This window comes from Bos taurus, chromosome 27 (genome assembly GCF_002263795.3).
Source record: "Bos taurus isolate L1 Dominette 01449 registration number 42190680 breed Hereford chromosome 27, ARS-UCD2.0, whole genome shotgun sequence".
In the NCBI taxonomy this organism is placed as follows: domain Eukaryota; kingdom Metazoa; phylum Chordata; class Mammalia; order Artiodactyla; family Bovidae; genus Bos; species Bos taurus.
Genome location: NC_037354.1, coordinates 17,562,825 through 17,575,349, shown reverse-complemented (window position 1 = coordinate 17,575,349; position 12,525 = coordinate 17,562,825). Strand labels below are relative to the sequence as shown.

Here is a 12,525-nt window from a genome sequence, read left to right as displayed (position 1 = left end):
AATCAGTTCCTATGATCTTTGCAATTGAAACTTGCTGGGTGCCAGCTGTGTTAATATCTGTTAATTATTATCCTTTTAAACCTCATTCTTTCTGTAAGTCAGATACACACTTTAGGACTTTTTATAGTTTAGATTGTTCTGCTCATCCTCCTCCTGATCTCCTCCAAGGTTTTTGTCCCTCTCAGTTGATTTATAATGTAACCTTGAAGCAAGAAGTAGCATCAGTCGACTGCTGTTTTAATAAATGGCTTGTCAGCTGTTTTACAACTATGGTTATTTCTTTGACTAGAGAAATTTCTAGGTAGCTGGCTTTTGAATTCCCCATTATTTTCAAGATTTGACTGGACATTCTTGATCAAATCTGTCTTCTGTGCAAATAAATACTTGATTGGTAGAGAGAAATAGTTCTGATATGTTTTGATTTTGATTTTACATGGTCTGATTCTGTCATACACTTACTAGTCAATTTGGAGGGTTGAAAAGATGAAAAGACTATTTTACATTTAACCTGTTAAAAGAATAGTTATCCTCTCTGTTCGGTTTACTTGTTTTGCGACACAGAATTAAATTATCACGAGAAATCAATAAAATTTTGGAATGCTGCAAAACTTTTAGCTTCCACAGTCAAATTTAATTAGGTTCACTTTTCACAGTGATTCCCCCCCCCCCCCAACACACACAATTGCCATTTCAAAATAAGTCTTACCTTAAACTGAACTCATGTAGTCAGTCTCTGCTGGCTTCTATTTCTGCACTCTCAGTTTCCCTTTCCCTTAATGGCATCAATCCATCCACTCTACCAAGCTGAAAATCTCAAGAACATTCTAGATGTTTTTTCTTGCTCCCATGGATCCTGACAGTCTGCAAATTTTATCAAAACATGTCCTTCTTCTGTTTCTTCTTTATCTCTCCAATTGCTGCCTTTGGGGGGCTTTCAATATTTCGTACTTCCAAACTGACCTGTTTTCTCCAGTCTTCTCTTTTCCCCTGCTTCCTGTTAGACTCACATCCATAGCTCCACACAGCAGTGTTTGATACAATACTGCCTATTCTCTTCATGTTCTTGCTCCTGGCAATCACTAATCTACTTTCAATTTCTGTGAGTTTGTCTATTCTGGGCATTTCAAATAAACAGAATTGTAAGGGAATTCTGTGTCTGGTTGCCTCAACTTAGCATGTCTTCAAGATTCATTGTTGTTGTAACATGCATTAATACTTCGTATTTTTTATGTATGACATAATATTCCACTTACGGGTATATCAAGTTTTGTTCATCAGTTGGAGGCATTTCGGGTGTTTCCACTTTTTGGCTGTTACGAATCATGCTGTTATGAACATTTGTATACAAATTTGTATATGTCTTGGGTATACATCTGGGGGTGAAATTACTGGGTCATCTGATTGGTGTGCTTAACATGTTACAGAACCGCTAAACTGTTTTTCAAAGTGGCTATACCATTTTACATTCCCACTAGCAGTGATAGAAGGTTCAAATCGCTCCATTTGCTGAACAAGGCTTTTTTTTTTTTTAATTATAGCCATTCTAGCAAGTGTGGTTTTGTTTTGTTTGTGGTTTTGACTTGGATTTTCCTAATAATTTACAATATATATCATCTTATTGTGTGCTTTATGGGTCATTTATTTATCTTCTTTGGAGAAATGTCTATTCAAGAGCTTTGCTAAGTTTTAATTGGTTTATTCGTCTTTTGATTTTGTATGTCAGTAAGGTGAAGTTAGTGGAGGTGATAGAATTCCAGTTGAGCTATTCCACATCCTGAAAGATGATGCTGTGAAAGTGCTGCACTCAATATGCCAGCAAATTTGGAAAACTCAGCAGTGGCCACAGGACTGGAAAAGGTCAGTTTTCATTCCAATCCCAAAGAAAGGCAATGCCAAAGAATGCTCAAACTACCACACAATTGCACTCATCTCACATGCTAGTAAAGTAATGCTCAAAATTGTCCAAGCCAGGCTTCAGCAATATGTGAACCGTGAACTTCCTTATGTTCATGCTGGTTTTAGAAAAGGCAGAGGAACCGGAGATCAAATTGCCAACATCTGGATCATGGAAAAATCAAGAGAGTTCCAGAAAAGCATCTATTTCTGCTTTATTGACTATGCCAAAGCCTTTGACTGTGTAGATCACAATAAACTGTGGAAAATTCTTCAAGAGATGGGAATACCAGACCACCTGATCTGCCTCTTAAGAAATGTGTATGCAGGTCAGGAAGCAACAGTTAGAACTGGACATGGAACAACAGACTGGTTCCAAATAGGAAAAGGAGTACATCAAGGCTGTATATTGTCACCCTGCTTATTTAATTTATATGCAGAGTACATCATGAGAAACGCTGGACTGGAAGAAGCACAAGCTGGAATCAAGATTGCCGGGAGAAATATCAATAACCTCAGATATGCAGATGACACCACCCTTATGGCAGAAAGTGAAGAGGAACTCAAAAGCCTCTTGATGAAAGTGAAAGTGGAGAGTGAAAAAGTTGGCTTAAAGCTCAGCTTTCAGAAAATGAAGATCATGGCTTCCGGTCCCATCACTTTATGGGAAATAGATGGGGAAACAGTGGAAACAGTGTCAGACTTTATTTTTTTGGGCTCCAAAATCACTGCAGATGGTGACTGCAGCCATGAAATTAAAAGACGCTTACGCGTTGGAAGGAAAGTTATGACCAACCTAGATAGCATATTGAAAAGCAGAGACATTACTTGGCCAACAAAGGTTCGTCTAGTCAAGGCTATGGTTTTTCCTGTGGTCATGTATGGATGTGAGAGTTGGATTGTGAAGAAGGCTGAGCGCCAAAGAATTGATGCTTTTGAACTGTGGTGTTGGAGAAGACTCTTGAGAGTCCCTTGGACTGCAAGGAGATCCAACCAGTCCATTCTGCAGGAGATCAGCCCTGGGATTTCTTTGGAAGGAATGATGCTAAAGCTGAAACTCCAGTACTTTGGCCACCTCATGCGAAGAGTTGACTCATTGGAAAAGACTCTGATGCTGGGAGGGATTGGGGGCAGGAGGAGAAGGGGACGACAGAGGATGAGATGGCTGGATGGCATCACTGACTCGATGGACGTGAGTCTGAGTGAACTCCGGGAGTTGGTGATGGACAGGGAGGCCTGGCGTGCTGCGTTTCATGGGATGGCAAAGAGTCGGACACGATTGAGCGACTGATCTGATCTGATCTGATCTGAAGGTGAAGTTTAGTGCATCTGTCACTTTCAAAGGTTTCCCTACTGCTTGGAAATGCTTTTAGCTTTGTCTAGTCAAGCATTTGGGCTTCCCAGGTGGTACTGGCAATAAAGAATCCACCTGCCAATGCAGGAGACAGAAGAGACATGGGTTCAATCCCTAGGTCAGAAAGATCTCCTGGAGGGGAAAATGGCAACCCACTCCAGTAATCTTGGCTGGAAAAATTTCATGAACGGAGGATCCTGGTGGGATACAGTCCATGGGGCCACAAAGTGTTGGACAGGGCTGAACACACATGCATGCTGTCAAGCATTTAAACATCCATGAATATATTATGTTCTGTGCCTGTGTTGGAAATAAAATATCTGATAAGACATGTCATCTCTCTTGTGGATTATGCTGCCCGATTTCCTACTCCTCAATCCTCTTTTACCCTGCATCCCAAATGAAAAAAAAAAAAATTGTGAATTTGATCATATAACCTTGTGCTAATGACTTTAATCCTTCCTTTATTCACTACTAGAAAAAGTTCTAGTTCTTTGAAATGATTTATGAAGCCTTCAAAATTTGTTTCTTGCCAACCTCGTCAAGGTTATCTCTTGTCTCTATCCTGTACCCCCATCTGGGATAACTTTAGTGTAGTCTAGTTAAATGTGATATCTAGATATACTCAAGTTAGAAACTAGGGGAATAAGTGGGTTTCTCGTGGCTCAGTTGGTAAAGAATCTGCCTGCAATGCAGGAGACCCAGGTTCAATCCCTGGGTGAGGAAGATCCTCTGGAGGAGGAAATGGCAACCCACTCCAGTATTCTTATCTGGAGAATCCCATGGACAGAAGAGGCTGGTGGGCTATACTCCATGGGGTCGTAAAGAGTCAGACACAACTGAATGACTACCACTGACACGCAAAAACCTGAAGCAGGTCTCAGGTGAGAATGAAAGGAATCAGTGGAACTTCTTAACTCTGGATCGCAAACAGCGGATCTCTCTGAAGCCTGTGACGTGAGAACATAGGCTGTATTCTGTTACCCTGTTGTCTTTAGTGGGATCTTTAGATGTTCCAACCTCACAGGTTTGGTCCCTGGTTGGGGAATAAAAATCCCATAAATCCCAAAAATCCCATGGCCAAAAAAAAAGAGGTCTATATAAATTTAAAAATCCCTTTACAATTTTGGCATAAACTAGTAAAATAGCAAAATCTATATGTATATATACACACAACACAGAAATATAAAGCAGACTATGAAATTCAAATTTTATCTCCAAAGTGGAAAGTATGTTATCTATTGCTACAAAATGAACTAACCCCAAAATTCAAATGGCTTAAAACAACCAGTTTATTTTTTCAGCTTGTTTGCGCTAATTGACAAATAAAATTGTAAGATATTTCAACTCTACATTGTGATGATTGTATATATGTATGTGTATACCTAGATAGCATATTCAAAGGCAGAGACATTACTTTGCCAACAAAGGTCCATCTAGTCAAGGCTATGGTTTTTCCTGTGGTCACTAATGGATGTGAGAGTTGAACTGCGAAGAAAGCTGAGTGCCGAAGAATTGATGCTTTTGAACTGTGATGTTGGAGAAGACTCTTGAGAGTCCCTTGGACTGCAAGGAGATCCAACCAGTCCATTCTGAAGGAGATCAGCCCTGGGATTTCTTTGGAAGGAATGATGCTAAAGCTGAAACTCCAGTACTTTGGCCACCTCATGCGAAGAGTTGACTCATTGGGAAAGACCCTGATGCTAGGAGGGATTGGGGGCAGGAGAAGGGGACGACAGAGGATGAGATGGCTGGATGGCATCACTGAGTCAATGGACGTGAGTCTGAGTGAACTCCGGGAGTTGGTGATGGACAGGGAGGCCTGGCGTGCTGCGATTCATGGGGTCGCAAAGAGTCGGACACGACTGAGCGACTGATCTGATGTGATCTGATCTGATATATATATGATGAGAACTTTTAAGTTCTACTCTTAGCAAATTTTAATTTTACAAACTATAAACTATAGTCACTATGTAAAAAAAAAAATCATCTACTTTTGTCATCCTTTTGTGGGTGAGAAATTTGGAAAGGGGCCCTCTAGGCCCTCCAGTTGATTTGGTGTCACCTGGGGTGAATGTGGCAGGATGATCCTTCCAAGATGGCTCTTTGATTTGAATCCCTGGCACGTGAGGATTCCTTCGCCTTGCTGTCTTCATGTCTTGTCCTGCTGGGCCTGTGCAAACGGCTTGCATCAGCTCCTGTTGCAGTAGCTGCTGCTTTTACTGGGATGGTGGTCTTCAGGTAATCGTGCTTCTTAAGATGACAGTTGGTTTCGGCAAGAACAAGGCAGTAGCTGGCAGGTCTCTTAGAGGCTGGGCCTGAAGTAGGCTTAGCTATTGTATCATCAGTGACACCGCACCCTGTGGGTCAAAGTAGACCAAACACAGATTCAAGGTAAGGGATCATAGACCCCAACTCTCAACTGGAAGAGTAGCAAAGAATTTGCAGTCATCCCTAAACTGCTATAAAATCTTTTAGGCATATATATTTGATAAGCATAGAGGTTTCCACTGCCCCCTGCCAAGTATCAGTAAGTACCACCCTAAGTCCTCAGCAGTTTGCAAATGTGGTGGCTGTCTTAAAGATGAGGTGCTATTACATCTATGTGTGTAACTTTTGTTATTGTTGTTCAGTCTCTAAGTCTTGTCCGACTGTTTGTTACATCATGGACTGCAAGCATGCCAGGCTTCCCTGTCCTTCACTACTTTAATAACTTCTAAAATATTTAATGGCCATGATAATCAAAACTCACTAAACTTGTATTTCTTTGATTTCTGCATGTGTATTTTATTATCAACATATGCAGTTGCAGGAAGCAGGTAGTTTGCCTTTTATGACCCATACCTGAGATCTTAGAAGTATTAAAAATAGTTTATTAATGCCCAGGGTATCATTCTGGCTCACCTAATACCTTGATTTACTGAAGTCACAAAAGTTATTTTGGCTTTTTTTATGGATATAACTTTAGCCACATTGTAAAGCATAGCTTTGTACAGGTGTTTTCACATGTCTGATCCACTGACATGAAAGAAATTCAACCCTTGGGTCATAGAGAAAGGAAGCAAAAGACCTAATAAAAAGCACATGTTAACCGTTAATGTTCATTTACCAAATCCTACTTAAACTCTTGTATTCTCAGAGTTAATCTCATCCAATTGCCTTTTAATTATAGTCTCTTACTCAGAGTTGAAAATATAATGGCTTTTTAATATAACTTGCAGTGTTCTGTGTCCAATGTAGGATGTAACCATGCAATTTATTCAGTCAGAGCTAGTGCATTAGGTAATTAAAACATAAGCACACACAGATTTCTGCACATGCATATTTGGCAGGAAAGTAATATAAGAATCTGACAATTTTTTTGCAGAGTTCTTTCTGGATAGAATAGAAGGGAAATCCTATGTCCACCAGTGCACAGTGTAGCTAAGGTGAAATACAGAAATCAAATATGACTGGGAGATGTGTGCACATATCAGAGAGTACAATAAACTAAAGTAGGAATATAAGTGGTTTAACATGTTAACTATCTAATCACAGCCTTGGTTGATACAATTCTCAAGGCAAGATTGTTCTTCATTATCTAAGATGTTAGGAGTTGAACAGACCCTCAGTCTCCTGTCCCTTTTAGAGGAAGCCCCCCCCCCCCCAAAAAAAAAGATATGGGATTTCAAATAATTTTGACTATTAACAAAAATGACCATTAAAAAAAAGCTTTTTTGTGTAGTAATTACTTTTGGGGAGTAAGAGTTGATGTATGCATAGGTAATTAAACCCTTCTCTAGTTTCCACCTTTATTTTGGTATAACCAGATTTTATATAAAAACAAGTAGTGTTTTACTAGCTGTTTTAAAATACACATAATTTTGGTGACATTTAACTGAAAAGAATTTACTTCTTTTTTGGCTGTGCTGGGTCTTTGTTGGTGTGCACAGGCTTTCTCTAGATGTGGAGAGCAGACACCGCTCTCAGTATAGTGCACGGACTCCTCACTGCAGTGGCTTCTCTTGTTGCAGAGCATAGACCCTGGGACGCATGCACTCAGGAGTTGTGCTCCAGGGCTCTAGGGCACAGGCTTAGTTGCTGCACAGCATGTGGGATCCTCCTGGATCAGGCATTGAACCTGAGTCTCCTGCATTGGCAGGCAGATTCTTTACCACTGAGCCACAAGGGAAGCCCTGTAATTAGTTTTTAAAAAACACATTAAGGTACATTTTTATACATTTATTCATTCCATAATTTATTAAGTGCTAACTAATTATGCCCCGTATGTTAAAGTGATACCAAAGTTTTTTTGCAGAGAGTATTTCTCTAGTGTTAACTTTAACTGTATTTGGCCATGGAATAAATTAAAAAAGAAAGGATACATGCTATGAATCCAAATATCAGTGTGAAAACAAAAATAGTTATTGATCAGGATTTGGGGTTTGGAAAATGCCAGTATCTGGAGACATAAAAGACAAACAAGAACAGTTAGGAGGCTAGCCAAGTAACTTCCTACTCTCAGGTCAGAATTTAACTTAGTCTTGGAATCCAGATACATACTTTCTCAGGCTGATGCTCCTTGTACATTTACACGTTAGGGTTATAAATACTGAGACTTTGGCCTCTTCAACTCCAGAAAGAGTCGTCTCTGAAGGAGACCAGCCTGCACACACAGGGGATCCTTCCTGATGTTCTGAGTCCCAGCTCTCAAGTTTACAGCCTAAACCTTGCCATTGAGTTTCTCTAGTCTTGACCGCTCTCTATTTAATCCTGCCTTTTACCTGGTCCTATCGAAGCTTCCTTCATAGTTGAGTCAGTCAAGAATCTGCGTGCAATGCAGGAGACCTGGGTTCGATTCCTGGGTCAGGAAGATCCTCTGGAGAAGGAAATGGCAACCCATTCCAGTATTCTTGCCTGGAGAATCCCATGAACAGAGGAGCCTGGCAAGGCTACAGTCCATGGGATTGCAAGAGTTGGACTCAACTTAGCAAGTAAACCACCACCACAGTAGTAATTAGCTTATTCTTAAGTAAAAATGTAAGTCCTTGATATGTTTTCCTAAAAAAAAAAAAACAACAAAAAAACCCCACACATATAGTTTTATTTTTGACATTTCTGAAAGCAAGATTAACTTCAAATTTGATATGTTTATGTATTGTGTGTTGACTTTTTTCCCCCTGAAAAGTTGTTCATGGTACATACTTCCTCCTATGGCTTCCCTCTGGCTGTGGACCTCTTTCTTTCCCTTTACAGCCTAGCTTCCTTTAAGGATGTTTGCACACTTCCTACTGAATAAAGATTTATGCAGCTTGTTCCCTTTTAATGGTCATTTGTATTATGAATCAGACTACTATTAAAACATGTTTTAGTCAACATCTTTGAACAAATTATCTACATTAGTGCACATATTCTGTAAAATGGAATTCTAGAAATTATTTGGCCTAAAAAAACACTCATTATGGTTTGAACTGTGCACCCTCAAAAATCCATGTTGAAATCCTAACCCCCAGTACGTCGGAATGTAACCTCCTTTGGAGACAGTCATCTTTATAGACCAAGTTACAATGAGGGCATCATCAGGGTGGGTTCTAATCTAGTCTGTCTGATACGGTTTTAAGAGGAAATCTGAACACAGGCATGCGGAGGGAAGATGATGTGAAGATACAGGCAAATGTCACGTAACCTGGAAGATAGTCATCTTCAAGCCAATAAGACACATCTGGGACAGAGTCTATCTTCACAACCCTAGGAAGGAACCAATACTGCCAATACCTTTTTTGGAACTTCTAGCTCCAGAACTATGAGACAACAAATATCTGTTGTTTAAGTCACCCAGTTGATGGTACTGTTATGGCAGTTCCAGAAAACTGGCTAGTGCACCCCTCCCCAATGGCTTTTTATCCCTTAACCGACCATGTAGGAGAGTAACTTTCCCCCTACATCTCACTGACACTAAACAATCAATTTTTACCATGTTTTGCTAATTTGGAAGACAACTAAATGATCTTTTTAATGCACACATCTGTGATTTTTTAATACAGATTTAATACATTTCTGGGGTTTATTTCCTTTTATTTAAAAATATCTAAAATGGATTCAAATGGATTGACTTCATCAGTTAACTATTTATATCTACTATGATTAACATGGTTTGATACAATCATAAAAATAAAATGACTAAACAGTATGCTTAACTTGAAAAATTTTAACTACAGATTAATTTATTGAGAATCTATTGCAAAATTTTCATTCTCTAGAATTATCACTTGTATTAAGAAGTATATTCCTAAAAGGAAAAAGCTAAATGATTGAAAACTACAAAGTGAAAAAGTAAAAGTCAATTTCTTATAGTATGAGATATTAAGTCTCATATCCAAAAATCCACTTTGTTAAGATATTAAGTATTATGCTTTTGAAGTAAGTTCATTACTGACCTTACTGTTAGAAGGATGCTGTAATTCTACACAAAGTTCTAAAATAATACCTCATATTAGAGGAGCATCTTAGTAACATAAAAAATTTAAAAAAATGGCTTGAGGGTCGCAATATTGATTTTAAAATTGTTTCCTGAACTAATTATCAATGAGGCATATTTGTTCTCAGTAACTCTTTAGTTAATATATGCCTGTCCTGTTTGATGATTACTTTTTAATCTTTTCTCACGGACTCATATTGGCCTTTCCATGAGTCAGGAGGTGGGCTTTCATGTTGTTTGACTGAATAAACTTCTTGCGGCAGCCTACAAAAGGACACACAAAAGGCTTCTCCCCAGTGTGGGTGCGCACGTGTGTGCGCAAGTTGAAGGACAGGGAAAAGCGTTTTCCGCACCCTTGGAAAGTGCACGGAAATGGCTTCTCTCCAGTATGAACCAGAAAATGTCTTTTTAGCTTTGCACTCTCCTTGAAGGCTTTCCCACATTCTGCACACACATGATCTCGGGGATTATGAACTCGAAGATGCTTCCTCAGGGATCTTTTATTCTGGAACTCTCTTGTGCATCCGTTGTGAGGACAGGCATGTCTTTCAGGAGCACCATATTCTTTATTTGTACTTGGCCTCCTAGTGCATCCTGTGAGCTGTTTAGATTCTGGAAAGTCCATGTTGGGTATTCCTCCGGGAGGAAGCTTCTTGCTTGTCTTGTACTCAGAAAACTCAAGAAGTGGATTCTCTCCAACCACCTGTTGAGGAAATTCTTGTTTTGCGTCCCTTTTCATGTATTCCAAGGAAGATTCAAGAAGTGAGCTTGCCGCAAGAACCTGTTGAGAAAGGTCTTGTTCTGATCCTTCTTTCAGACGTTCAAAGGACTGAAGGAGTGGGTCCTCTTCCACAATAGGTTCAGAAAACTCACCTCTTATTATGCATTCTATGTAACAGTCAGAGAAGGTATCATCTTTGACAACCCGGAAGCTAGCCTCATAGCACACATCCTCATCATATAAGATGCACGTTGTGTCAGGAGGTTCCTGCTGGGCTGGCAGTGACTTGTCTGTGCTGGTAGCTCTTCTCCCCAGGCCTTTCTGGCTAGGTGTCGTTCCCCTTTTCTTCAGTTGCTGGTCCATGGTGTCCGGTTAGTTGCCTCCTTGAAGGTTTACACCAGGATAGATCAACCGCTTCTGGGTGGGAGTGATCAGCCTGAATTGTTTTCAGCAAGCACCTGTTTGAGATAGCAGTCATTAGATGAAATGTGTTCCAATTAATATAGTCTCAATTCCAGCCATGATCAGAAAATTACCTCAAAAAATGGCCTGGAACTCTCTTTATAGCAATAGAATCACTACATTTACATCTTTGACTAATTCTCCAAGAGAATAAGAGAATTAGTTGTGAAGTACGTAGAGACTTGGATCATAACCATTTCTTTCCTGGGTACCCCCCATATGTCACCAGACCTTTCTAATTGATTAGCTAACGTCTACTGGGCACTCATGATGTACCTGCCATATTCTAGGCTACTTGTGGGTTGAGAGACGAGTGAGTAGATACACCAAAAAAAAAATATGCCTCATAGAGCATATGCTCTCCTAGGCACAAAAAATAAGTAACATACATTGTATGTTATATGGAACAAGCCAAGGGGCTAGTAGAAAGCAGAAGTTTGCAATTTTAAATAAGGAGCTCCAGGTAAACCTTGACTGAGGGAGTGGCAGCAGATTAAAAACTTGAAGGAGGTGAGGGAGCAAGACAGGCCTACATTCTTATATAACTCTTCTGTGAAATTCAAATACTGCATTTAAAGTGCTCAGCACACTTCATGGCATAGAGCAAATGCTGACCGCTCATGTGAGCTACTGTTAGTTCACTTTTGTATTCATTCTGTAAGTAAATATAGGATCCTGCTAAGTGCCAGGTACTCTTCTACACCAAGAGCAGCAGACTTTTTCTGTAATGAGACAGATTTAAGCTTTTGGGTCCTGCGGGCCTCTGTCATAGGTATTCAACTCTCTCACTGTGGCATGGAAGCAGCCTAGGCAGTACTTGGAGGATGGGCAGTTCACAGCAGAGACTGATTTGGTGCATGGCTGTAGCTTGCCCACCTTTGTTCTAGAAGATGGGCATCCAGAGAACAAACCACATGAGATCCATGCATTCCCATCTCCTATCAGTGCAAGTCAAAATAAAGGCACAGGGGAATTTGGCCCCAAATGGTTTTTGATCATTTTTTTTAAAAATCTGAAAGTAGCATTATGAGAGTTACAGCATGATTATATTCTTCCTAAGAGCCCTTTGCTTAATTGTTACAATTGTTTAGCAATTAAGCAAAGTATCTAAAGATCTTTAGAGATCTAAAATTAAGATCTCTTAATTTTAGCCTAATGTCCTGCTGTAGGAACAAAAGTTAAGTGCTTTTTAAAAAGGAGCAAATGTGAAAGTTACTGGAATGAAAATTAACTGCTTATTTTTAAACAGCCACATTAAAAAATACCACCTCAAAATTTTGTGTCATTTACTTTTGGTAAAATAATACACAGAATGAAAACAAAACATGCTTTCATGTCTTCTTAAACACTGTATATATATACACACATACATATTTATATATAAAGTAAATATACATTTAATATACTGTAGTATGTATATATTTAGTATAATATATTCAGTATATATACTGAATATATACTAATATATACTAAAGTATACTTTATACAAATTTGTATAATGTATAGGATTATAATGTAATTTATATTTGTATTATGTATATTATATATGTATAAATATGTAAATATATAACTATATAAACTATATATGTATTATATAAATTTACTGATCTGTATAAAATATATATAAATGGGGATTTC

General features: G+C 39.0%; 1 protein-coding gene across 1 annotated transcript; it reads right to left on the bottom strand.

The window, feature by feature from the left end:
• Positions 1 to 9,231: 9,231 nt before the first annotated feature.
• On the bottom strand, positions 9,232 to 10,798 carry ZFP42 (ZFP42 zinc finger protein). Its single transcript, XM_024986343.2, has one exon. It carries the CDS (start codon positions 10,786 to 10,788, stop codon positions 9,889 to 9,891), a length of 900 nt encoding a protein of 299 aa, XP_024842111.1. The 5' UTR covers positions 10,789 to 10,798; the 3' UTR covers positions 9,232 to 9,888.
• Positions 10,799 to 12,525: the final 1,727 nt, after the last annotated feature.

What these genes read in the sequence shown, in the direction of transcription:
- ZFP42 (XM_024986343.2), bottom strand. Translation starts at nt 10,788, where the DNA reads ATGGACCAGCAACTGAAGAAAAGGGGAACGACACCTAGCCAGAAAGGC.